The 27228-nt window shown below is 40.5% G+C and overlaps 5 protein-coding genes across 7 annotated transcripts; all 5 read right to left on the reverse strand.

The window, feature by feature from the left end:
* Window positions 1-804: 804 nt before the first annotated feature.
* Window positions 805-3800, reverse strand: LOC137939974 (cyclin-dependent kinase B1-1-like). The gene is made up of 8 exons (XM_068784887.1): window positions 3459-3800; window positions 3206-3350; window positions 2972-3033; window positions 2731-2842; window positions 2523-2616; window positions 1956-2025; window positions 1345-1483; window positions 805-1065 (listed from the first exon to the last, which is right to left on the reverse strand). The coding sequence occupies exons 1-8, from the start codon at window positions 3653-3655 to the stop codon at window positions 973-975; spliced, it is 912 nt and encodes a 303-aa protein (XP_068640988.1). The 5' UTR covers window positions 3656-3800; the 3' UTR covers window positions 805-972.
* Window positions 3801-4320: 520 nt separating this feature from the next.
* Window positions 4321-7360, reverse strand: LOC137940000 (uncharacterized). The gene is made up of 4 exons (XM_068784898.1): window positions 6105-7360; window positions 5476-5700; window positions 5301-5392; window positions 4321-5220 (listed from the first exon to the last, which is right to left on the reverse strand). The coding sequence occupies exons 1-4, from the start codon at window positions 7191-7193 to the stop codon at window positions 4455-4457; spliced, it is 2172 nt and encodes a 723-aa protein (XP_068640999.1). The 5' UTR covers window positions 7194-7360; the 3' UTR covers window positions 4321-4454.
* Window positions 7361-7504: 144 nt separating this feature from the next.
* On the reverse strand, window positions 7505-12015 carry LOC137940576 (iron-sulfur assembly protein IscA-like 1, mitochondrial). The gene is made up of 4 exons (XM_068785724.1): window positions 11800-12015; window positions 11227-11464; window positions 8211-8328; window positions 7505-8095 (listed from the first exon to the last, which is right to left on the reverse strand). The coding sequence occupies exons 2-4, from the start codon at window positions 11411-11413 to the stop codon at window positions 7972-7974; spliced, it is 429 nt and encodes a 142-aa protein (XP_068641825.1). The 5' UTR covers window positions 11414-11464; window positions 11800-12015; the 3' UTR covers window positions 7505-7971.
* Window positions 12016-12358: 343 nt separating this feature from the next.
* Window positions 12359-18495, reverse strand: LOC137966252 (2,3-bisphosphoglycerate-independent phosphoglycerate mutase-like). Of its 3 annotated transcripts, none has more exons than XM_068812842.1 (10): window positions 18390-18495; window positions 17800-17961; window positions 17409-17536; window positions 16796-16946; window positions 16495-16698; window positions 15593-16017; window positions 14245-14437; window positions 13592-13687; window positions 12947-13102; window positions 12359-12702 (listed from the first exon to the last, which is right to left on the reverse strand). In XM_068812842.1, the coding sequence occupies exons 2-10, from the start codon at window positions 17959-17961 to the stop codon at window positions 12538-12540; spliced, it is 1680 nt and encodes a 559-aa protein (XP_068668943.1). In that variant the 5' UTR covers window positions 18390-18495; the 3' UTR covers window positions 12359-12537. The 3 variants fall into 3 exon arrangements, with proteins under 3 accessions (XP_068668943.1, XP_068668928.1, XP_068668934.1); XM_068812827.1 differs by having other exon boundaries at window positions 17800-17964; XM_068812833.1 differs by having other exon boundaries at window positions 17800-17986.
* Window positions 18496-25536: 7041 nt separating this feature from the next.
* On the reverse strand, window positions 25537-26852 carry LOC137942656 (protein LURP-one-related 8-like). The gene is made up of 2 exons (XM_068788383.1): window positions 26566-26852; window positions 25537-26285 (listed from the first exon to the last, which is right to left on the reverse strand). Exons 1-2 carry the CDS (start codon window positions 26803-26805, stop codon window positions 25902-25904), a joined length of 624 nt encoding a protein of 207 aa, XP_068644484.1. The 5' UTR covers window positions 26806-26852; the 3' UTR covers window positions 25537-25901.
* Between the last annotated feature and the right edge of the window lie 376 nt (window positions 26853-27228).

Genomic DNA, 27228 nt, shown 5'->3' on the forward strand with positions numbered 1-27228 from the left:
CTTAGATCTGGGAATAGTTTATACAAGGCGAGTTACCCTAACTTTCGACTCGCGCAACTAAACTCGGATTTTCAAGAACCTGAGTAAGATCCCGATACCCGGTCAAAAAACATGACTCATTGCATAATGGTTCTTTGGAGACCAAAATTAGTTTTTCAATTCATTTATATACAACATATAATATTATTAATATAAAGAATAAATTATTTTATATTGTCAAACACCTAACCAATACAACTCAATAGACGGGTCTGTTAAGTACAGAAAGCTAAGTACCAAACCCATAAGTGGACCAGGGGTGGATAGAACCTAACCCAAGTAGATCGAAACCACCTAACTTTAACACCCACCGTCTCTATCGGGATTCGAATACAAAACGTAGTACCCAACTTTGATACCATTTCAAACGCATAACCTAAAAAACGCTATTTAGCTAATGGTAGAATGGGTAATTAGATAAATAAATGAAATAATAAAAAAGCCAACTTAATATTTTATAAAACAATAAAAGGTATAAAAATTCACATTATCATATATAAAATTTTCAAAACAATTCTTATATATAATTGGATAATCAATCAGTCAGTCAGGTACAGAATAACCATTTTTTTTTTTTGTTCTATTTAATAAATGGTGAAGTAGTAATAGGGTAAAATTACCCAAATGCCTAATATTAGATTAGTATCAGCTGGTGCAGCTGTTTGAAGTTTAAAGCATTACTTGGTTCTTCCATAATAACTATAACACGATCTCTAGTTATCTAACTCTCTTTCTTCACAATAGAATATCAAGTAGAAACAAGCATTAGAAAAGTATCAGACATTAGAAGAAAAGCCAGAAAATATATATCAAACACCTACAATAACCAACAGGTCACTCTTGGTGTATTTCAACAGTAATGGCAACCTAGGTTACCCAAGGACATGACACCATATACCCACATTGCCATTTCCTCTGATCATCAAAAGAACTTCAAAACTGAGCCTTGTCAAGGCTGTCAAAGTAAGGATGATCCAGTGCCTCCTTTGCAGAAATCCTGTTTGCAGGGTCATACTGCAGCATCTTCTGCTCAATGTACAGATGAAGTCCAGAAGAGACTATTGTCAATAATGATCAGTTGAACTAACAGGAAAAGACTAAACATAGAAAAAGATCCAGTCACAACTTGTGGGCATGCACATAGCATGGCATAAACATAGACAAAGGTCCAGTCACTTGTGGGCATGCACATAGCATGGCATAAACATAGTTAAATTACTACAGAATCAGCACAGTAGGAGCCATTCTAGATCAAGAACCAATAAAATTTGTCACCAAGAGTGGAGGAGAATGAAGTTTAGTTACCGAAAGGAGCTCAACCCCCTCAGGCTCTAATGAGGGTACGATCCGTGATAAGTTCTGTGGCTTCCACAGTGGATACTCGTGCCAATCCCTAAAGGAAGTCACTCCAGGCCACTGCTCTTCAGTTGGAGTTCCTAATAATCTTTAATAGCAGTATTTACCAAACCCCACAAAGATAGAAGACTACATTAACAACTTGCAAGAAGAAGAAGAAAACATCGAAACTAGAAATTTTTATAGCAAGAAACTGTTGGGATTGAGCGTAATTTTTATGCACAGTTCTCAGAAAACAAACACTGGTAAGTCCCATTTTTTCAATTTTTACTCAAAATTGCACTGATTTCCATGCAACTTGGCCGATTGTTGGATTTTAACTGGCAAGAACCATAACTAAACATCTTTTCAAAAAAGAACCATAACTAAAACTATTCAACACAACAACCTTGTAAATCAACTTCATTCAGTAAGAGTATGCACATAACTCTACGCATATCTATTGAAGTATGAAGTTTAAATTATATGTTTTTTTCTGATTTTATGGCCAAATACATCAGAACACATGGAAAACCTAAAGACACTGGTTTAGAAGAAATTTCAAGTGGTGTACCAATTACCTGAAAATATGAAGCAGCTGCTGCAACTCTGAATCACCTGGAAATAGGGCTTGTCTTCGTACCATTTCAGCTACACTCAAGAAATCCATTAACTATTAGAGAACTGAGATCCAAGGAGACAACACATCCAAAACCCATGTATTCAGTTTATTGGGAACTAGTCTAAATGCAAGAATGACTTGACAAGTTGCACTTTTGGATTTTTTTTAAAAATACCAAAGAATTGCCAATCCACTCTTTAGTGGATAAATGCAACTGCAATTTATTATTAGGGAGTGGATCATTTTTGGGTCACCACAAACCATGTAGATACATGTAGAGCAAGATTCTCTCAATTATCCCACCAATCTGCTGAGTGCAAGTAATGAATCAAACAGGGAAACTGGTGTTGCACATCTATGAACATTCCGTGCATAAAAAAGATGAAGCAAATTCTAAAGATTAGTGCAAACCTAACTGCATTCTATAGAAGGTCCTACTAAGTTGCAAAATAGATGCCATATGCTTGCAAATCTGATATAACAAATTAAGAAAATATTAGAAAAATTGCAGTTCCAGTCAACATACCAAATATGCATCCAACCGACCACATGTCCACCCCTGTTGAGTAGTGGGTTGATCCAAGTAAGACCTCTGGAGCTCTGTACCAGAGAGTAACAATCTGCAAGAATAAAATAGTTACAGTAATGGAATCACCCAAGATACTGATGCCCACACAATATATTTCGCTCTGATTGCAATAGTTTGCTTCATTAGTAGTGCTAGATTTAGTGACCTCATGGGTGTAACTTTTCAGAGGGATGGTGAAGGCTCTTCCAAGACCCAGATCTGCAATCTTCAGCATGCCTCTCTCCTTGTCTACCAAGAGATTTTGGGGCTTCAAGTCTCTGTTTAATGCATGTTAGAATTAAGGTTAACGATGTGACAAGGATACACAATTAAATGCATAACATTTCCCAAAAATGTGGAAACAATATTTCCAGAAGGAGACAGAAGGAAGCACAAAACAAAGTAACCTGTGCAGTACTCCATGACTATGACAGTGAGCAACTCCTTTTAACAATTGATACAAGAAGCTCTGCAAAGAGCAGCACAGAACCATTTAGTCTCTCTAAGAGCATGTGAGAGGGCCAAGCATCATTCATTTTTGAGTAAATATGGCTAAGGCATTCAAAAATTAGTGATGTTCTTAAGCTTGTCAAATGATTCACCAGGGAAAACGAATCTAGTCCTCAATAAACAAACCTAACCTGAATGAGAGCAGGTGGAAGCGGTCTCGGATTGGGACCCTTGCGATGTGAATCAATGTACTTCTTCAGATCAGTGTCGAGATACTCGAAAACCAAGTACAGAAGGGGCTTCCCATTCTTTTCGATATGCTCAACGCAGAGCAATCTGCAAACTCAGCAATCAAGAAAAATAAAATTCAAACGAAACGAAAAAAAGAAGGACGAACAAAAAAAGGGAAAGTCAAGAAATATGTATGTAGGATAACAGACTTACCGGACGACGTTAACGCTCTGTGAAAGCATCTGCAAAAGGGAAACCTCCCTCAGAGCAGTCGGGGGAACACCTTCCTCGTCCATTTCAAGGCGAGTTTTCTTAAGAGCCACGAGTTGTCCGGTGATCTTGTCCCGGGCCTTGTACACCTTCCCGTACGTCCCTTCCCCCACCTTCTCCAGCTTCTCGTACTTCTCCATGATCGAATTGATCAACCGTCCGATCGAAAAGCAGAAAGAGGAGTAAAAGAAGAAAGCACAGAGAGCCTGGCTTTTGTTAGTAAAACCTTAACAAGATCGTCGGAGAGAAACTGATAGATGTGACATGGGGGTGGGAGTGTGGAGGTCTGAGTTTCCTAATTGCGGAATTTCAAAATGTCGGGAGGGAGGGAAGAGCAGGAGCGACGGGACCCACAAATGTGCATCCTCTTGTTTTGAAATTTGAAAGGAAGCACATGCGGGGTGCTCACACCGTCACACGATGAGAGAGAAGACAGGTACAGTCACTCACCGGATCGACCCGGATTGAGAGGGGATGACCAATGAGTCAGACTGAGGGTGGACTCGCCCCTCCTCTTGTAAGCGTCAAGGACTTTTAATGAAAATCGTTCAAGAGGAAAAATTCATCAAATCCCCATGCCGAGATTTTGTGAAATTGGAATTTTTGTTGACAAAGTAACCATTTATCGAGAACTCTAGAACCCAAAAATTTCTCCTCCTAAAATTCCAATTTCAGTTCTCTAACATGTGAAATCTCAGTGTGCATGAAGATGAGGCGAGACCAGTAAAACATTTTTTATTATTTTTTAATGTACTGAATTTTCTGATCTCTCTCTCTCTCTTCTTAAGAGTCGTCAGATTCATTCAACATAATCTATCTTATTCAGAGAAAATTTATAAATACTTCCAAAAATTTTCAATACAATGACCAAAAATTGGAACAAAACTAAGGAAGAAGAAGAAGAGCAGAAGAAGAAGCAGAAGAAGAAGAAAATCTTGGTCATGCCCTGGAGGCAGAGCTCTCAATTGCTGTCCCAACATGCTGGATGACAAACCCATAAATCTTTCGTTTCAGCTTTTCAATCATCACGATCACGGACTTCTCCTGTGGTTTGGATCCAACCCTGTCAAGCCACTCATTAACCCGTTTCAACTGTGACAGAACCACTGCTACCTGAGTATTACTATCCTGATTGAATAATTCCCAGCTATCCGTCGAATACTCCCCAATCACTTGGAACCCAGCATCTAAAGCCTCCTCCACAAACTTCGGAAACCAGACCTGCATTTCTTGACACAGATTCCTGGCGAGTTCTGCTGTTTCTCTGACTCCGAGCCCCCGAGCCCACACAGAATCCGATGTTGAAGATGATGACGACCGTGGGGGCGATGCGGCCCTTGCAGTGTGCTTCTTGGAGGCTGGAGTGCCATGGGAATGCTTTTTTGAGACGCTTGTTCTTGAAGGTGAGGCACTGGGCTTGTCAGGACTCGGGATTTTCGGAGGATTATCTGGGCGATTGCTCAAGAGGGAGACGACTTCGAGGTCAGTGGCTAGAGCAGCTTCAACCCAGAGAGAGATAGACTTTGATCGTTGAGTCGAGAGAGGATCAGAGGGCTCCCCGAAATTATAATCGGAGCAGCGACCCTCCATGAGGGACTCAGCTACTGCAGTGGACTTCACGGCTTCTTGATAGAGGGAGAGGAAGCGGTCGATCGTGGGGAGAGGATTTCCGGATTTGGATGAGGAACAGAGATCCGAGAACTTGCTGAAGGAGACAGAAATTTACTGATGAGAACCCCAAACAGCTTGTTTCAGTTATTGACCGGAGTGATTTACGAGATTCACCTGAGGACCCTCACAACTGATTCTGTTGCAGATGCTTCTTCAAGGGCTTCAGCTGCAGCTGTACATGCAAGTATTCGCCTCTGTATAGCATCCTGCAGAACGGAAACATTAAAGCCAGACGATAACTCTGATCAAATTCAAAGAATTGTTGATAAAACATGATATGGATTCTAACCTTCCCCAGCTTAGCAAGGTTTGGGGAGACAGCAGCCATGGAGACACTCCCGTCTGTCCATTTTCGGTCATGAATGGTGATTTTGGGCTGTGGTGCAGAGTTTGGCTTCTCTTCGCGAGGGATAGTCTCAACCATGGGACTGGACTTTGGCTTCTCTGTGGCGGAGATATCTTCTAGATTTGGTTGTCCATCATTCTTGTCGCTCAATCGCCTTGAGTTTGAAACCTGGAATGCGTGAGAAAAATTATATGATTTAGGAATGACCAGAAGGACGAAATTTGAGATGATCACCAACAGAATGCAAAGAATTGAAAATGGGTGGGTAAAGATTTACAGCAGAAAATTCCGGTGAGAGCGAAAGATGAACTGAATATAAAGATGATTCATATAACTACAAGAATTGAAATTTGAGAAAGAAATAGATCATTTAACTCATAAAGGATTGAAATTTGAGAAAGAGGTAAACAGAAACACAGAAACTTGAGTTGGTAAACTTTAGATTTCTGAGTTATAATCAGATAAAAAATACCAGTAGATTCTCCAGGAAACATTTTCACCAAACGTGGAAGCTATTGTTAAACGGAAACAACGAGATTCTGCCTTAAAATTACACGTAAATTGCAGGATACCTGATTCCGCAAAATAGCTGGCAACTCCGATTTGATCTTCGATGCTGCTTTGTCTTTCTGATCAACATAAGCGGCTGCCATGGCAGGGTCATCCCAGCTCTTCCTCATAGATTTTGCTGAACCTAGCAAAGCGTCGGAAACTTTTGAAATCCCAGCAACAATAGTTGCCATCTTCTTTTTATTAGAAGAATCTGTAACAGCGGGCGAGACCTTCAAACCTCCCGAAAGCCTCCTTGCCGGAGAAAGAGACACCCTTCTCCCGTTCGGAGAAGCCTGTCTCCTCCCACTGGGCGACGGGTTCCGATACCTCGAAGGCACAATAATGGCCGGCTCCCTCGAAGCCCTCCGACCACTATTACTCTCCTCTCTTGCTTGCACCAAGCCCGGAACCTCACATTTAGAAGGCACAGGTGACGAAGGCCTGGAAACCACCTTCCTCGCCGGCGAATTTTCGGGCCCGCCTCTCCTCCCGGCGAATGACGACCTTCTTTCCTTCATCGCCGGCGAAGTAAATCTTTGCTTCTCCGCAGTGGATCCCTGAGATTTCTTCTCTTTGTCGACTTGCACATTCTCTTTAGCAGCAAAAACCGGTCTTGGCCCACCATTACTCACCAAATTCCCGTCCTCTGGCTTGTTCTTCTGCACATAAGCCGAAATGGCATCTAATAAATGAGCTCCATCAGGAACAGGCTGTATTACAAAACCGCGCTTAGAGGGAGAAATCTTGGCAACGAGAGGCTCGGGGGTCCCGATGAAGGGATGCCGGCCCGCAATCGTACGGAGACCGGAGACTCTAGGAACCGGTGGCGAGTCAAAGTAGAGGCGATCGACGTAAGCGAACTGGCCGAGTTGGAGACGATTAGCTAGAATAAGGTCATTATCGGCGTCGGATAGGGAGACGTAGGTCGAGTGGGATGAGTCTGAGAGCTGGACAAAGAAACCATGGTTGGGCCAAAGATCTGGCCCGGCGAGAGCCGGCACGATGTTGATGACTTGCAAGAGCACGGAGCGGTGCTCGCCGGCGACCTTGGCATCGGAGTTCATGGACTGGAGGAGTTTAAGAAGGATTCCCGGCGTGAGGGACGCCATTGTTGGGGAGAATGGGGAATTAGGGAAGAACAAAAGACCCTCTCGTCGTGGACGACGGAGAGGATAAAAATCTGGTCAAAATGGCTCGAATTTCTGAGTTTTGTTTCAAAGGGAGTGAGGAAAGGAGCCGGCGGAGGAAGGGCAGTGACCGTTACGGATTTCCTAATTTCAAATTTTGAACGCCCGCCTTTGCCTCTCTCTCTCTCTCTCGGGGAATTTGAATTTGTGGACGTTACAGGACGGATTCGCCTGCCGTGTACGGAAACTACAAGAATGGCCTTAACAAGGAATCCTTATCCACCTTAGTTAAGAAAGAGAACGCAGCTGACCAAACAATCTATGACGAAGTTCGATTTCTTAAAGAAAGATTCTTCGAATGATCACATCAATAAAGAGAAAGACAATAACAATAAAATTTTTCCTTCCAATTGACTATCAAATGGCTAATAACAGATTTCATGTCATGTGAAAGAAACTTCAGAAATATATCACTTCAATAAAAGAATTAAAAAACTTACATTTTCATACAGCAAAAAAATACATGGTCTGATACACATGTTGCTCAGTAGCATTTTATTTGACAGCAATTACTGGGAGGGTTAGCCAGTGAGCACCCAGGAACCCAAGAGCTTGTCCAAAGGAGCTATGTGAGCTCTTCCAATTTTCAGAACACTTCAGGTGTGGAACCTTTGAGAAGAAGTAATAAAAAAATTAGTAGATGAATATGAAAAATCTGCTATCGGAACCTCGCTAGATTTGTTTACGTCCTGCAGTCGGATTAACTAGTGCCAGTTCCTGGAGTCTGACCACTGAAGTTAGAAGCTGCATTACTGTTTGTCATGAAGGATTCTCCACAACCACAGTGCCCTTTAGAGTTTGGGTTTATAAATACGAACTCAGACCTGCAAGGGGAATGCACTAAATGAATATATACAAAATAGCGTTGGAAACAAGATTTGCTGAAATTAATCGTGCAAAAGGATGGGTTGTAAAAACCCATGAAAGACAGTTGCCTACCTCAGTCTGTTGTCTACAAAGTCCATCTTGGTTCCTATAACATGCATGAGTGCCTTGGGATCGATCAATATCTTGACATCTTTGTCCTCAATCAGCTCGTCAAATTTCCCTTTTTCATCTGCAGAGTTATGAGCATCAGAAGATTTTTGGTTTTTAGAAAGAGCATCAGAAAAATTTTGGCCTTTAGAAAGAGCATCAGAAGATTTTTGGCCTTTAGAAAGAGCATCAGAAGAATTTGTCCATCCATATCCCATAGAACAAAAAAAGAAAAAAGAATTTCAGTTTCTTTGGGGATGGGAAAAGTAATTATAGATAGAAATTAATACCACTAAGATTTAAAAGCTCAAATAAAAAAACCTCCCCAGTTATGTATTAATAGCTAACAGCATATGGGTTGTCAGGATTGGAGAATTACAGACAAAAAGCACATATGCCTTCCTCAAAGTAACCATCATGAAGTAGTATCTAGCACTCAGACCATATCTATAGGCAGGTTAACATCAAAATACTTAATGCACAAATAATTAAAGAAATATGTTTTGAAAACGAATAGCCACAATAGGCTCCATATTAACATTGATAAGCCCTTGCTGTCCTTTAACAGCCTGTCATCCTGTCATTTACAGAGTTCGCTTTTCTTCAAAATCAGACAATCCCCTTCACTGCATCAGCAACCACTCGCTGCCACTAGGAGTGGGTGTATCAGCATCTCTGATTTGAAGGTTAAAGTGTAACGGATGCTACATAACACATAACATCCACAACCTTTTGGATTTTGGGCAGCCCACACAGATGCCAGAAACACTACAGCGAGCCTTGACAGCCGCTTTCTCGAATTCTTAAATGATCAAATAAGAAGCATCCGATAATCCATTATCGGATATCAACATGTAGCAGTGGATAATGATTAAACTCTCTTTGTTAATATTATTTGCATATCTGATGCAGGATCCTAGAGCAAGGCCGCAAAAACAGTCTTCCTGAATCCGATGGCCTTACAAGAAATGCATGACAAACCTAAGTGTAAGTTGGCTAATGGAGGCTAACTTCTTGAAGTCAGCTTTAACCTATACAACAAAGACTCCTTGATGGCCTCACCAAGCATCTGTTTGGCGGGCTGCTGTCACCAACTGTAGAATCAATTGACATAAGTTTGAAGTAACATGTCAAGCTTCAACTAATTCTGGCATCAACAAGCAGCAACATGAATTAATTACAGATCCAAGTTATACTGGCCCCCTTGCTTTTACTGACCAGCCCACACCCAGTATGGTTCATCAAGTCCAACCCAAAACTCAAATTTTAGGGGCCCATAACGTACACAACTGAATTGAAACAGTGACAGATACATATTAGATCAAGGATTGAACTTAAGAAGATGATAGTGCTCCAGTTCAAGGCAAAAATCGGCCATCTAGGATAGAAATTCAAAGACCTAATCAGCTATTTTTGAGTTGGCAAAAGTCCACAACCATGATACACAGGAAATGATTGAAGTCCCATCCATATGCAGAATCCAAGTGTTACAACTTCAAAATAACCACTTCCAACCACAAATAAAACCCCAGCATCCCATGTATCTCCCTAACATGCTCCTGCAAGCTAAATAGATAAGTAAAATGTGGCCTTTCACAAAGGGTTCAATATATCTGCATCAGGCACTTGAAAATCTTTGTACACATAAGGACTGGTAGAGCTGCAATATACCCCCTTCAGCCTCACCAAAACCCAATATCACACGAACAGGCCCTGAAGTTCAGTTGGAGTTCTACTTCTTGCATTTGTAAGATTGCTCCATATTATAAATCATAGGTAAAGGAACAGGCCCTTTTTCGTACTAACATTAATAAATTGTAAAAGAATAATGGTGTGACAGGTTATGAAGTATGAAACAATTATACATCAATATTTCTTGTTCTCTGAGTATCTCTCAGGAAACCTGAGTGGTAGTGATGGCATAACTTTTCCAACTGTATTGCGGATGTTCTCATAAAAGTGTCTCGCACTATTATTTGATTTAAGACTCACTTAAGATCAGGGAGTGAGTGCCTAATTCCAGAATTACTGGTGTGTTAGCCTTGCAGATGTGCCAGTTACCTCTCTGAACTATACCTTCTGGTGCTGAGAACAGAAGGTGCCAAAGAAGTGATAGTCTAAGGTCTGACATGGTGCAAGGGCTACAAGTGCTAATACATGCAGCATTGTCTCAAGAATAGGTCACCTACAGGATCCTGCTACTATTTATAAAGCTCCATACTGCCTCCAATCAGGTGTCAGCCTCCCATCAAACTCATCATTGTTTAACAATAAAGAGTCGTGAGTTGCCACCCATATTGTGCAATTAAGTTCCCAAGGAGCTAGCAATCTCATGCATACACAAAGAGGGGATCCCTATTCTTAAAATCTCTGAGATTGGACTGATTCCTAAACCCACAGACAAAAGTATGAACTGATCGTTTTTTGAATTTATACATGTCAATAAAATTGATCTTGAAGCTGTATTTATCGTCCTTGACAATTTTGCACAACTGAACTGAAGGACAAGCTAAAAATGGAACTAGCCAATGCTAAAGCAGAATAAAAGGCCAGAGCTCCTTTAGCCAACTCAAACATTAGTTGGTATAAGGTTCTGCCTAAGATGATTTTAAGAACCTTTGCCTTCCTCCATTTTTTTTATTTTTTTGTTGCAGACATAATCATTGTTTTGCCTCTATGGATCTTCCAGTTTAGAACTATATGAAACCCTAATGCTGGAATATAACCACTATCCCAGCTCCCCAACCTCAGAAATGACAATCCTAAGCAGTATTTCTAATGTTAAAAATAAAGCATGACCCAGGAACTTCAGTACTTCTCCATAAAAACTATAACCAGCTTCCCAGACCGAAACAGTTAATGCACAAAAAACCAAATTCCAACGTTTCTTATCCAATATTCATCTCTCAAGCAATCATGTACCAACAAAGAGATACCGCAAAAACTTAACAAAGACATGAGGAGAGAGAGAGAGAGGAACCAGCATAATTGAGGGTGTAGGACAATCCGTTGCAACCACGAGCTTTTACTCCAAGCCTCAGATATGGACGTTGCCGCAGCTGAAGGAGGTGGCGTATTCTAGCAGCTGCCGAATCCGTTAAAGTAAGAGGCTGACGCCGAGCCTGTTGGCCGACCCTCTTTGCAGCTGCTGCAAGTACTGAAGCCATATTATCGCCAAAAAGATAGACCCAGTCTAGCACCGCTGAAAATTGACATATCTACAGAAGCGTGCACAAAAAAGAAAGAAAACATGATATTCAGACATCAGGTAATTAGCGAAACAAAAATACACCCAGGAAAGAGAAAGCAAAAACATCATAATCCAAGATTGAAAGACTAGCAAACAACGCCAAATCGAGGTAGTATCTAAAGGTTCCAGCATGTAGGTCAGTTGGGTGTCTAAAATTGTGAAGATGGTCAATCAACCACGCGCGGCTGAGCTGCCTTCGCATGAAATTGTTTCGAACAGAAATCACTGCTACCATGATTAAAAAAAAAAAAAAGGGGGTTGAATTTCGCCGACCCATTACACCCCTGCAGACCTAGTACTCACCTCGTCCTCTTGCCGTCCCTGCAATCGAGCATAATCGCCAAAACCAAGGCCAACTGTCGACAGAGAGGAGGAACAACACGGCTCGGAGGCGCTGAAGGGAAAATTATAGACGGTTTTCTAGTTACCTCTCCAAAGTCCAAATCGACCGAAGGCACGGCACTTTCCTACCAAGTCACCGACTTTTATCTCTGTCCGTTCAATCCCTCAAACGAAACAGATGCAGAGTCGAAATTCGAGTTTGGCTCGTGTTGTTTCTCGCATTTTTAGTAAAGCCATAGTAAGGGCGGCCACCAACCCATGTAAATTATTTACCATTAAAAATAATTAATTTTAATTAATTTTAATAACATATTTATATTTAAATAATATGGCTATACAATATTTTAAATTTTTATTTATTTTATTTACCTGATTATTTTATAGTATTTTAAAAAAGTAAAAGAAAAGGTTTATTTTCCTACCATTCCTATTTTATTTAAATAGGAGGGTATTATCGTTATATCATTTTTTCATTTCATGGAGAATACCTTTAATCCGAAGAAATAACCACCTCCAGAAGTTGTCTTCACCAAACAAAATCTTTTCTATTCTCTGGCCACCGGCAGATCTCACAAAATTTATTTATGCCTACAAAAGATATCCGGATTGCCTCCCTGAGTTTTAAATAGAGTTCTACTAAGTCTAGCCTTGTACTAATAAAATTTGGAATTAAACCTTGCTGCTGCAACTCGATCAGAATCAGTTGTCCACAACTTCGATTAGGGTTGGCTCGTAATCAGAGGGTGCCTCCAAACCATGAAGGTTCATCACTGTTGCAGCAACATTCGCGAGTCCACCGCTGGGGACATCTTTACGGAATTTCACGCCCGGTGCCAAGCCAGGTCCACCAATGGCAATAGGAACCTGAAACAGATGAGAATAGTTCCATAGCCAAGACATAAAAAGGTAGGCACCAAGTGAAAGGTTATTGCCATCATTCAAAAGAACAAAACAGTGACTTCACTCGAACAATCTTCAAATATATGAGGTAAGTATTTGAAGTTAAAACATCATTTTTCACCTACTCAATATCGGAAGCTTTTTTTGGTGTTTCTAAAAATGATCCAGGAAAATGGAGCAGTGATAAAAGGGGATCTAGTTCACTTACAGGCTGAAGAGTGTGGGAAGTCAGAATTTGAATTTTCCCTTCTTTATCAAGCTGGGGTTCACCCTTCTTGTTCCTCTTTACCATGTCTTCCGCATTTCCATGATCTGCAGTCACTAAATAGATCCCACCAACTTGCTCTATTGCATCAAGGATCAGCTGCAAGACAAATCACATTACGTCTAATTAATCTGTAGACACAGATTAGGGATCAGAGTCAAAATATCTTGTTCTTAAAGCCAAGAACTTCATGGTGCGAAAGATATCAGAGGTCCCTTTATGTTCTTGTAACTACATTACAGACACTTCCTTTCTTTGCTAAAGGAAGAGGTAAGATACTTTTCCAAGTATTTACAGTTTCCTGAAGTCACCCGTGTGCAATGAAGTTTCTGACCGATAAATGCACTTTGAGGTAAATTGACATGAACATCAATGGCAGGTGGACATATACATGTCATCCAGTGTGTCAAAGGTGGAAATAGTAGTTAAATCAAATCTAAATATTATCTATGGCCATGCTTTACCAAGCAACACATCATAAATTCTTTTGAGTCTTAAAGAATCTTAACAACAAATCATAACTGGAGCCTAAAATCGTCCTGGAACTCAGAAACTAGGCTTTCATAAGTAGAGATGAAAATCTACTACCTTAACAGCTTCATCAGCAGCCTTGCAAGCAACAACTGTGGCCTCTATATCGCCTGTATGTCCAACCATGTCACTATTGGGCAAGTTGACACGAACCTACAGATATAAGAAAAGACAAAACTCAATGTCATTCACATGCCTGTGCATATAAATGGCAATAAAATTGAACTTGGAGCAAACACTCATAAGGACAGTTTTGAAGAAACACAGGAACTCAACTGAGCCCATAAAATTCGATTTCAAAGGATAATGTAGAGCCACATTTAAATTCTAAACCTAGATGTTTTTTCTTGTTAATCTCTGTCGGTGGATAAATAAAATTCATCAGTCTATAGTTGTACATGAATCCACGTCTCATGCTAAGTGTCTGAGACTGAGTTGTGTATGGGAGACTAGTCCCACATCCGTCTGGGCTTGAATAGATACTATGCTTATTAGTAGGAAAAACACCTCCTAACTTTGGCTAGCCATTTTGCAAAGAACCGGCCCAAATTGAAGAGCCTCTAACTCAATACTCACATAAAGGATTTCATAATGCAAGTCTTGAGTTCTAGTCTCAAAGGTGTCTATGTGTGCCTTTACTATGAAATTAATATCGTAAACTATACAATACAGTAGAAATGTCATTATAAAAACAAGGAGAAAGATCATACCTGATGGAATTTGCCACTAAGGATGGCATCCCTTGCCCTTTCAGCAATTTCCAAGGCTTTCATTTTTGGTTGAACATTAAATGTAATTCCACTATCACTAGGAATTTCAACATATTCCTCCATGTCTGGGTTAAAATAACCAGAGCGGTTTCCATTCCAAAAGAATGTGACATGACCAAACTTCACCGTCTCGCTGGCAAAAGAAAAAACATTAGTATTACAGAAAATAAAAAGGTAATATAAGTGAAAGAGTACATACAAATTTTCATAAAATGGATTTCTTGAACCAACATTCTTCTTATTCAATAAAAATTTAAGACATCCAACTCAGAGATGAATTAGTTGCAACATTTTTCTTGCTCCCTTAATGAGATGACATTTCATGTATCTTTAGCTGCACAAAGCTGAGAACAGCAAAAATTAAATCATATAACCAATAAGACACAAGGCCTCACTATTTTTATAGGAAATTGTAAGCAACAGTTCTTCCTTAGAAGTCAAACAGCAGCATGCACTTAGATCTGCCAATAGTATCGTAGATAGTCTAGCAAAAGGTGTCTCAAAGAACGATATAATCATTGAGGACTCTTTTCCCCTCACACCCCTTTGTATTGTTTCATTCCTTTGCAATAATTTTTTTATTCACAGATTTAAAAAATCAATAATAATAAAAAAATCAAGCATCACATGCCTGAGCTATAGTTGTGTAAAATGCCCTCTTTATTAAAATATCTTTTATTCATCCATCCAATTCTTATCTAGCATGAATTCCTTTAAAATACTTGGGACTTTCAGTTTATTTCAATACTACTGACAATATGGTGTGATCAGATATTTCATTAGAAAAGTCCTCTAATTTTTTCTTGAAATGTTCAGTAAAAGTCTGACACCAAAGAAGCAAGGAGAAGGAAGAATAAAAATCTTCAAGAGAGAACAACCTTGCTGTTCACACTTTGGTGTTGGTCAATCTCCTTCCTTTTATCAGATCATTTAAGATGTTACTACAGAAAATCTAAAAAGCTACTTGAGCCAATAATCAAAAGTCATAGCAAGAAATGGTAGAACAAACTTGCCCCTGCTACTTAGCACTCACAGAACTGAACATGTTTCACATTGAATTCACAGAAGGCTCAGTGCATGCTTAAAAGGGTCCTGCAATAACTACTGAAGCTTGATATTAACATTGACCAATTCAAGCATGCTTTATTATTAATTTCAATTTCACAAATATTTTTTTTTTTATGATGAATTCATAAAGAAATCAATCTAAGAGAATAAAGGAATATGTAATCTCAGCACTACTTCAAAAAAAAAAAAAAAAGGAATAAGTAATCTTCTACAACTTTACCTGCATGCAAATGTGTGGACTCCATTATGAACTAAATATTCACCAGATGTCCTCTCTATCTCTGGTGGAGAAACAAGATAGTGGCTCGGAAGCTTCAACTCGCCATCATACTGCAACATGCCTGCATAACGAATTTTCGGAACACGGACACGATCAAATTTGTCAAAATCTGCATACTCAAGAGCTTTCGCAATCATAACCATACGATCCGCCCGGAAGTTGAAGGTCACTACAGCATCTCCATCTACTATAGGCCCTACTGCCTTTCCTTCCTCATCGACTATGACAAACGGGGGCAGATATTGGTCATTATACTTAGGGTCTTCCCTCAGTGTTTTTACCGCCTCCACAGCACTTCGGAACTTGTATGGAGCTTCACCAAGAACTTGAGCATCCCATCCACGTTTAACAACTTCCCAGTCGTTCTGTTAAAAAAGCAACGCTTAATTCACCTTTCATAATTATTCGAAACTAACTGCAAAAACATTGAAAACTTTGAAAATCAATTTAGGAATTGAAACAATTAAAAAAGGTTCAAGACTGCCAGCCGGTAAATCACTGCCAGTCTCACTGCAGATAAAATCTGAGTCACTTTTTCACTTTCCAACAATTGGTTGGCACTCCCTTTAATATTCTACAAAATGCTTGTCTGCCTCTCAAGAAGGCAAGTTTATAAATAATTCCCCTTTTTTATTAAAAGCTAATCAACTAGTAACACATCTGAAGGCTATCAATGAGATTCTGAATTAAACTGTACGAAAATAGGAAAATCCAATATCTAACTTGACCAAGAATTCATTTCTAAGCTGAGGCAATGAAGTTTCACCAGTCACAGATGTATTCCTAGGAAATTTAGAACAAGAGCCACTAATAACTTGAAGCCCATAGATATACACATTTACCTCATAACGGTCCATTGTAACATACATGCGCCCCCCTCCAGATGCAATTTGAGCATCAACTCCTTCTGCTCTCAAGTCTGCAAGGTCCTTCTCAATTGCCTCCACAAAGCCCACACTGGAGCCATCCAAAACATCACGACCATCAGTTAGAATATGTAGACGGATCCTTTTGGCCCCATTCTCACTCGCTCCTTTCAGTAGCAACTGAATGCAAGAGAAGAAGATAATAACTACTTAACTTATATGACAAACTAATGAACATAAAACCAACAGATAAATTGCTTTTCTTGAGCACAATTACCTGCAACTGATCAATTCGTGAGTGGACCCCACCATCACTCAATAACCCAATGAGATGCAAAGTGTTAGTATCAAAAAATTCTTTAACGTACTTGAATCCTTCTCCTTCGTAGATTTTTCCAGATGCAAGTGCATGATCCACTAGTTTAGCCCTGCATGAAGTGCAACATCAACCACCAACTCAAGAAGAAAACCAGGGTAATTGGAGTTTTTCCTGTTTTTCTACTGGACAAGCCAACATGACACAGCAAAAACAGATGACAAACAATTATGAAAGTGAAATCCAAATCAACTTCCAAATAAGTTTGTAAACCATGAAGCCATTTCTCTGATTCCAATTTCCTCCAAACTACAGACACGGACACTATGTCATTCTCCAAATATGTCTCAAGAACAGCTGATTACCAATGAACCAAGAACAGAAGGGTTAAGATTACTTGCATGGCCTAATCTAAAACCTGGAGCTTTCAAATGCACATCCATGTATATGCCAAGTCCAGAGAAATGTTATTCAATATCCTTAGGAAAACAGCATATAATACATTCTAAAACAAAATCTTAATTTGGCCACTATGAAGCCTAAAATAAGGAATTTATATTGGATAGCAGTTTACCCCTGAGAATAGATTCGGCCAGCCCCCAATGCATTGTGACCAACTTCACTGTTACCCATATCATCTTCAGTTGGAAGACCAACTGCAGTCCCATGGGCCCTTACCAATCTCCATCTGTCCGGCGCACCCTTCATAATAAGAAGTACAAAAGAGTATCAAGCTAAATTAGTAGTAAGAAAGGGGACAAATTCCTCTGATCATGAGACAAGGTAGACAAATATGAGATATACTTGTGCTCAACTCAACTCAAAATGTTATTAAGCTAGGTGTACTCAGACAGGCAGATGCAGTAAGTTCCTTTATTTTGGGTACAAAAGGAACCTTCCCACAGGTACATAAGATTTTAATCTTACATAAGTTTACAGAATTTTTTCTTAAGTACTGTGTTTACCTTCTTAAGAGAATCCATAACCGGCGTTTCAGCAGTATGTATACAGTTGTATTTGTCAGGATTGGCCTCGCCCCATCCATCCAAAACTACAACGGCAATAGTTTTACCCTTCGGGAGCTTCGGGTGATCGGCCAGTTTCCATGAGAAGTCAGAGCTACCCATCTCCTAGATCCAGACAAAATTCAAACTATGAAAAGATTAGCCAGATACAAAAGAGGCGCTTAAGGAGCAAGCCCTCTTCAGAACCATAAACTAAATCAGACGCCTTGACATAAATAAGCATAGAAGTCTCAAAATTTTATCCGATCCACTCTCTATTTATATAACAACCGAATGGATAGAAAAAACACCAACTTCTAAGTCCAACTAAGATATAGAATACAGCTCGAGAAAAGTAATCATATAAAAAAAATTAAAAATACAGAAAATTTAAGAAAATAATCGTAACAGATCTTCCAATACGACTACAGCTTCCATCCCCATGAAAGAAAACAAAGATCAGATCTATACCTAACTGAAATTAAAAAGAAATGCAAATCATTTACATACAGAGTAGAGAACACCATACAGTTAATTTTTTTCTCTTTTACCTCGGTGCGATTACAAAAAGGGTTTTCGCGATTCCGAAGAACTGGTCTCTGCGCAACAGATAACACAAAAAATGAAGGCCGAAGCCGGGTGTATAAAGGTTAGAGAAGAGACGAGAAGAACGCGATGTTCTGGCGCCAAGGAGGCCGCTTTAATATCATGATTTTTATTATATTAATTTTTTAAATTAATTTAAAATTATATTATATAAATATTGGAAATCACTATTGATCCAAACATAAGATTATATTAATATAAAAAATATTATAAATTTATTGGACTTAAATTGATAATGTATAAAATTTTAAAAATAGGCATTTTGAGGTATTTCGAAAATAATAAATTAAAAGTAATTTAAATAACTACCCAATGATGATATTACAAAAAAAATTTAGAGTATTTTTACAAGATAAAAAGGTAAAAAATAATGAAAATAAAATATTATTCCTAAAAAGAAAATATTTTTTAAAATTATTTAATTGAAAACCAAAGAAAGTAAAATTTCAACTTTTGGTGATACTTCACGAGATTCCCATATGGATTTACCAAAAATAGTCGAATCATGAAAGGGATATTCCATTTTCATGATGTCAGCTGCCTCAATCAAATAAAAAGTTGGGGGCCCATGGATCTCAGTATCTAGGAATAGATGGGCTGAAGAAGTTTTTTACTTCATGGGTCCATAGATTGAAAATAATGGGATATATAAAGGCTGCCCATTTGTGTGAGATCCACATGAATGAATGATCTGAACTCATCTCTTGCTTACACGTGGCTTAGAGAAGCTTGAGTCTCTTTCATAGACTTGCAATCACAAAATTCTGAACACCAGAGGCTGATCATGAACTTAAACAAATAGTAGTAGCAGCAGCAACAGCAGAAGCAGAAAATTAAATCAATCATCAAAAAGCTCAGAGAAGCCTCTTACTTCCCAGTTTCCTTCAGGTTATCTGAAACATAGATTATCAAACGGAATTAGAATAGTTCATTTAAGATCAAAACATTCAACAAGAAGCCTTTGGAGAAGTGCACGAGCATCTCATCAACATCTGGCTTTGAATTCATCTCAGATATAGATTCATGAACTGGAATCTAGACGAGCTCACTTCTTCAAACAAGAATGGCATTACATGTCATCAGATTCCAAAAAGCTTACATTTCCGTTCAGAGAAGAATGCTTCATTGAAGAACTAACAGCATCAGCAGCTACAGAAGCCTGAATCGTTCATCAAAGCTCAGAGCAACCTTTAGTTATTCCACCACCCTTTTCAGAACCCACTTTGTTCAACTACTTTAAACTCTGCCGCTTGGCAGCTTCTTGATCTCAGAAGCCAAATTCTGATTCAACCCAAGATGGCCAGATGTATATAAAATAAGAAGCTTTGACAGGGAAGGTGAAGGAGTATCTTATCAACCTCAACCCTTCTTCATCTTCTGACATGAAAAGTTCATTAATTCCCTCATTAGAGCATCTCAAATTCCATTTTCAGAACCCAGATTCATTTATTCCTACGAAACCAAAAAAACTTAAGATGACCAGACTTCATTGGGCATATTTCATACAGAAAGAGTACTTCAAATGTTCCTGTTTACACTTCAGGTTGCTATGTCAATCATGGATTGATTCCATTGAATTTCGTCTGTGAAACAACTTGCCCTCTTCACATCACCTGCCAGAATTCTTCTATAATCTTCCTAGATTTCTTTATCAAATCAATAAATTAACTGTTCAATCCACTACAGAGAAAAAATAAAGTTTTAGAGAGTAGGTTAAGAGTCAATTAGTTCTTTGTTTGCTTCTATTTGAATTTGAAATGAACACTTAAAAAATCTCTTTACAATCAAGTTTATGAATCTGTTGACAATCTTTCCGAAATCCATGTTTATTTTCCGAAAATGAAGAATCGAAGAAGCTCTTCGATTTTCTGTTCGATACATAGGTATAGAGATTTAAAACAGAAATTACATTAATACCCTTAGAAAATTAATATTTACAATTTTGTCCCTTATATACGATAACATCCCCCCTCAAATTAATGTTGGGAAATCAACCAACAACAATTTGCCAACCAAAAATTGATGCCGCTGCTGAGTCATTGCTTTAGTGAAGACATCAGCCACTTGGAGATCCGAAGAAATGTGAGGAAGAGAAATCACCCAACTATCCAAGCTATCGCGGATAGAATGACAATCAACCTCAATATGCTTGGTGCGTTCATGGAAAACAGGGTTGGTGGCAATCTGAATAGCACTAGTGTTGTCAGCATGAAGAGGGGTAGAAGTAGTCTGAGGGAACTCAAGCTCCGCAAGAAGACCGCGTAGCCATACAATCTCAGAACAAGCAGTAGACATGGCACGGTACTCAGCTTCAGTAGAAGATTTAGAAACATGATCTTGTTTCTTACAACGCCAAGAAATTAAGGCATCACCTAAAAACATACACCAACCCATAGTAGAGTGACGGGTATCCGGACACCCAGCCCAATCAGCATCACTATAACCAATAAGTTGAAGGGAGGAGCCTGTAGGAAAGAATAACCCATGAGTAGGAGAACCTCGAAGATAGCAGATATTACGCCGAACGGCAGCAATATGGAGATGACGAGGAGAGGACATAAACTGACTGACCTGATGAACGACATAGGAGATGTCGGGGCGAGTAGTGGTCAAGTAGATGAGACTCCCAACCAAGCGCCGATAGATAGTAGGGTCATCGAGAAGGTCCCCTTCATCTTTCCTGTACCAGACATTGACCTCCATAGGAGTAGCAACAGAAGAAGTCTCCTCCAAACCAGCCAAGGTAATAATATCTTGAAGATACATATGCTGGTTTAAGAAAATACCAGTGGCCCGATGATGGACTTCCAGGCCTAAGAAATACGTGAGCTGGCCAAGATCTTTCATATGGAAAGTGGAATGTAACACCTGCAGCAGCTTGCGAAGCAGGCCAGAGTCAGTGCCAGTAATAAGGATGTCATCCTCATAAACCAAGAGAATGACCATGCCCGCAGTAGACTTATGATAGAAGAAAGATGAATCATACTGACTCTGTGTAAACCGGTGGAGAATCAGAGTGCCACGAAATTTCTCAAACCAAGCCCGGGAGGCTTGCTTAAGCCCATACAGAGGACGACGAAGTTTGCAAACCTGATCAGGAGAGGAGGTAGGCATACCCAAGGGGAGCTTCATGTATACATCTTCCTGGAGGTCACCGTGGAGAAAGGCATTCTGCACATCCATCTGATGCAGCGGCCAAGACTGAGAGGTTGCAATCGCGAATATAGTACGGATCATGGTCATCTTGGCAACCGGCGCAAATGTCTCTTCATAGTCAATCTCATATTCCTGTTTGTTGCCCAGAGCTACTAGGCGAGCTTTGTACCGATCCAAAGAGCCATCAGAGCGGAGTTTAACCGAGAAAACCCATTTACTGCCAAGAGGCTTAATCGGAGGAGAGCAAGGAACAATATCCCAAGTGTGATTCTCTTCAAGTGCTTGAAGTTCTGTGGCCATGGTATGCTGCCAACACTCATGGACCATAGCCTGTTTGTAAAAAGTGGGAATGGAAATAGAGGAGAAAGGAGTGACAGGAGATACAGTGGAGGAGAAACCATACCAATGAGGAGGTTGAGAAGGGCGAGTAGACCAGCGAAGAGTGGGGGAAGCTGGAGCAGGAGGAGGATCAGGCACCAGGACAAGATCGGGAGGGGGCACAAAGGAAGTAGAACCAAGCTCATGGCCACTATGTCTGCCATACACAAAACCAGGTTTGAACCGTTCCACAACTGGCGGAGAATCATCAAAGCAAGGGAGAAGAGATAAAGAAGCAGACGGCGGCTCAACATGAGATTGAAAAAAAAATTGATTTTCAAAGAAAACCACATTCCGAGAAACACGTAGACAACGAGCAAGTGGATCATAACAAACATAACCCTTTTGAGGGATAGCATAACCAAGAAAAGCACATTTAACTGATTGAGCTGTAAGTTTATGTCGTTCATGAGTAGGAAGATGCACAAAACAAACACAACCAAAAGTCCGAAGAGCAGAATATGAAGGAGTACGGCCAAACAACTTAAAGAAGGGAGAAACATGATGTAATATAGGAGAAGGTAAACGATTGATCAAATGAACCGAAGTAGAAAGCGCTTCACACCAAAAACGAGAAGGAACAGAGGATTCAAGTAAAACGGTGCGAACCACATCAAGAAGATGACGATTTTTCCTCTCAACAACACCATTTTGTTGTGATGTCGAAGGACAGGAGCGCTGAGAGACGATCCCTGTGCATTGAAGAAAGTCTTGAAACGCATGAGACATGTATTCGCCGCCAGAATCAGAGCGTAAGACTTTGATTTTGGCAGAGAATTGAGTATCTAAAAGCGCAAGAAAACGCTGGAATGTTAAAAAAACGTCGGCCTTAGCCCGTAGAAAGTAAACCCAAGTAAACCGACTACAGTCATCAATAAAGGTGACAAAGTACTTGTAATGCGCATGAAAAACAACAGGAGCAATTCCCCAAACATCAGAATGAATAAGATCGAAACATCGTAAAGCATGAGAGGCATTGTGAGGAAAAGGTACAACTTTACTTTTGCCAAGTTTGCATGACGGACATTCAAAAGAAAGATCAAGAGAAGAACACACTTTATGTCCCAAAACACCTGAATTAAATAATTTTCGAAGTACATCAGAGTTGGGGTGGCCTAGACGTTTATGCCACATCTGAGGCCCAAAATTAACAACACGACATGCAAAAGAAAAAAAAAGGAAAACTAGGATAAAGAGGAAAGAGTCGTTCCACTTTAGGCCCCTTCGCGATCATCGTCCCGGACACTTGATCCTGCACAACACAACCAGATCGAGAGAAATGGACATTACAATTATTATCAACCAATTACCAACAAAAATAAGATTTGTGGAGAGGTCAGGAGACACAAAAACATCAGTTAAACAAGAGGAAAGAACACCAACAGCACTGATAGGCAGAGAACTGCCATCAGCGGTGTTAATTTTCTGAGGGCCATCATAATTGCGGACATTGGAAAGAGAAACAACAGTATTGGTCATGTGATTAGAAGCTCCAGAGTCAAAATACCATGGCTTAGAAGAAATGTTAGGATCATCTGTTGTACCATCTCAGGAGTGAGTGTGGTCGGTGGGGCGGAAGTTGTAGGTGCAGCAGGAACAACCGACGAGGCAGCAGACAATGCAAGAGGAACAATCGGCGAGGCAACAGGCAATGTCGTAGAACTAGAGGCACCAACGTAGGCAGGATAAGCAGTATCCGGCCGCCGCGGAGGTTGAATGGAGCAAGTAGTGATGATATGACCGGGTTTCCGACAGTACCTACAAAACTTTCTAGGGCAATCCCGAGAAACATGACCAAAAGCTTTACAACAATAGCACTGAACAGGACGCATGTCTCGTCCCTTATTCCTCGCCTGGGTGGCATAAGCCACAGTGACAGGGGCACTAACGTCAGCCCGATGTTCGATGCCAGCCTGGGTGGCTAGACACTGCTCCTCATGGAGGAGTTCACTGAAACAAGCAGCTAAAGAGGAGACAGGATGACGATTCATCAAATTAGACCGTGCAATGCCAAAATCGGAACGGAGCTTCATCAAGAATTGATCTCTCTTGCTTGTTCCATGCACTGCTTGAATAGCAGAGAGAGCTATAACGGGAACAGTAGAATGAACAATGTCGGTGTAGTCAGCCCAAAGGTTTTGAAAACCGGAAAAATATTCCTCGATGGATAGACTGCCTTGTGTGAAATGAGTCATCTCATACTTCAATTGAAAATGCCGAGCCAAGTTGTCTTGATGATAAACTTGGGCGAGATAACGCCACATGTCAGCCGCAGTTCGATAAGGCCGCAAATTGAGAACAAAGTGAGGCTCAACGGAGTCAAGGATCCAGGTCATGACCCTAGCATCCTTGACTGTCCACTTGGTCAAAGCCTCGGCCTCCCGAGGTGCGGGATCAATCCCATCTATATGACCCCATAACTCCTTTCCCGTGACAAATAAACGAAACTGAAATTCCCAGGCACTGTAATTTTTACCAGTGAAACGGAGAGGGAACTGGTCGACCTTATCAGATGACATGATGCCCCTACGTGAAGATGAGCCACTCTTGAGGGGCTGCAGTGGTAGAAAAGGGTCGCGGCAGACGCTGCGACACGTGTACCAAGCAAAAGAAACGTCGTGGAGTGGGCTCTCGTCGCACACCAAAAAAAATGAAGCCAAAACGAAGCGAATGACCCCGTCGAACACCAAGAACAAACCGTCCAAGACCAAAAACGAAGATACGCGTCGAACACTAGAAAACCAAAATGCCTGAGAGAGGAGCTGCCGAAATTCGCTAAAGTCGAGAGAGGAACCTCCGAAATCCAAAAGAAAAACCCACAAGACCCTCTGAAAAGCCACTACAAATTGAGAACCGAGAAAGAGGGAAAGATAACTCACCTCTTAGAGCACAACACCGAGCCGATTTCTCCACCACCAAACCGAGATCGCCGAAGGCGCCGAAAAAGCTAGGAAAAACAAAAATCAGGACGCAAGCTCTGATACCATGACAATCTTTCCGAAATCCATGTTTATTTTCCGAAAACGAAGAATCGAATAAGCTCTTCAATTTTCTGTTCGATACATAGGTATAGAGATTTAAAACAGAAATTACACTAATACCCTTAGAAAATTAGATATTTACAATTTTGTCCCTTATATACGATAACATCTGTTTCTTTCAATATTCCCAGCTTTCACAATAAGTCTTAGCATCGTTGCTGCAAGTAGATGATTTTTTTTTTCTTTTAGCACGTTATCATTTTCATTATAGTATCAATCCGGCAGCCATGAACAGTACATATTTTCCACTATTGGGGAAGACGACGAAGAACTAATCGAACGATTACAGGCCAATAATTATAATATTGAAGGGGAAAATTCTGTTTGCTCAGCATTTTATAATTTTCCCTCTTCCAATATTAGAGTAAAAGACAACTCTTCTCAGTTAGAATAACCCTTTTGATTTGCTTGAACAGGAAAATAATCTTCATCCCTGACTACCGATGAGAGAGATCCAGTAAACAGAAAACCCTTTTAAATTTGCTTGGACTTGAGAGAGATCTCTCTCCAAATCTACTAACATCTAATAGTAACATTTTTTCATTGAAAAGAGATTATATACACTCTAACATCTGTCTGGGTGACTCTGGTATGTCACAAAAAGAAAAATACAAAGAAAAAACCCAAAAAAAAAAAAAAAAGGTTCCCTCAATACAAAGTTCTCTCTAGAGAGAGACCCCTCTTCCATTGTGACAATTCACTAAAACTCCATTGCCACAGGAAGGTCGAACCAGGAAAAAAACACAGAAACATAAGACAAATTTAGGTGGCTTTCTTTTTTTTTTAATTTTAATTTTCTAAATTCCCTGTAATTTTTTTTTATCAGCGAAGGCTGATTTTCCAGGGAAAGAAAAGATTATTTTCCTGTTGCTTCAATTTTTCTCACGAGGAAGCCCTCCTGGAGCCAAACATCTGCTCGAGGAGGATCACAAGCGCCATGGCGAAGGCGGCGTCGAGCTCCGGCTGCACCACCAGGCGGAACACGTCCTGCCCGAAGGCCACGCCACCCACCGCCTCCTTCCTCCGAATCTCCGCCATGGGCCGCCGCTTGTCGTCGTACACCACGCAAGATCGCTGTGAGTATGACCCCTCGATCGCGTACGCCGGCTGCCGGCTGCTGGACTGCCCTCTCCAGCTTCCGCCGCCGACTGTCAACTGGGCTAGCAACCTCGAATTGAGGAAGTTCACCGGCTTCTTGACGGAGAATAGAGGGTTGACGGACTCCTCGCCGGCGAAGACCAGCCAGTGATCGCCCAGGCTCAGTTTCTGCAACAGAACGACGTGAACACGTTATTATCTACGTACCGCTCAATTAAGCCATAAAATACAACAAAATCACAAACAAGACACTAGGCCCCGGGCCCACCGTTGTCTTAATCAATGATCGCAATGGTTAGGTGAACAAAAACTGAACGCGAGATCTAGAAATTTTTACACATGTGGACCCACCAAATCAACGGCTCCAGTCGTGTCCGTCGGAAAAGCATTTCCGGCCAAACAGGCGAAACGGAATAACAAGCCTCAACGCTGAAAAAAAAAAAATTACCTTTCGCCGGATGGTGAGGAGGGATTTGCCGGCGGCGTCCATGAGGACAACCTCGCCCTTATTGCCGGAGGCGTAGTTATCCACCCGGAAAACCAGGTTACCCTTCTTGTCAAACACCGTGAACCCACTGCAGTTGAAGAGAAGCGACTTCCTCCACACCGTCAGCACCTCCTCCTTCTCCCCGTCGTACCCAGGCCTCGAAGCGTTTGATGCGCCGATGTTTGGGAACACCTTCGTCATGATCTCCGGTCGCCAGAAAACCGTCTCAACCCTTTTCTCTCTCTCTCTCTGTCCGTCCGCTTGGTTGGCTATCGGGTCTGAGGCTCGGGCGGGATATTTATATGGCTCGTGAACGAAAATGCTCCCGAGCGGCTGGCTGAAAAGATAAACACGGAGGAATCGAACGGTTAGAAGTCAGTTTCTTTTAATGGGCGGTGAGAGGCGTGTGAGATTCCTAATCAAGAGCCGCCTATTTTGTTTAAGGCTGTGGATCCAATAGTGTGGAATCAGGTTTCTATTGATGGGTTTTGATAATAATTATTTTTTATGAAATTAATATATTAAATTATTATTATTATTATTATTAAATAATTATTCCTCTGTTATTAATAATAATTAATTAAAATTTGGAATAATCCTATGCTAATTTAAGGTAATTAATTT

The sequence above is a fragment of the Aristolochia californica genome, unplaced genomic scaffold (genome assembly GCF_029961685.1).
Source record: "Aristolochia californica isolate CCGP_79_NKW_82.1479 unplaced genomic scaffold, dmAriCali1.0.hap1 SCAF_10, whole genome shotgun sequence".
Classification (NCBI taxonomy): Eukaryota; Viridiplantae; Streptophyta; class Magnoliopsida; order Piperales; family Aristolochiaceae; genus Aristolochia; species Aristolochia californica.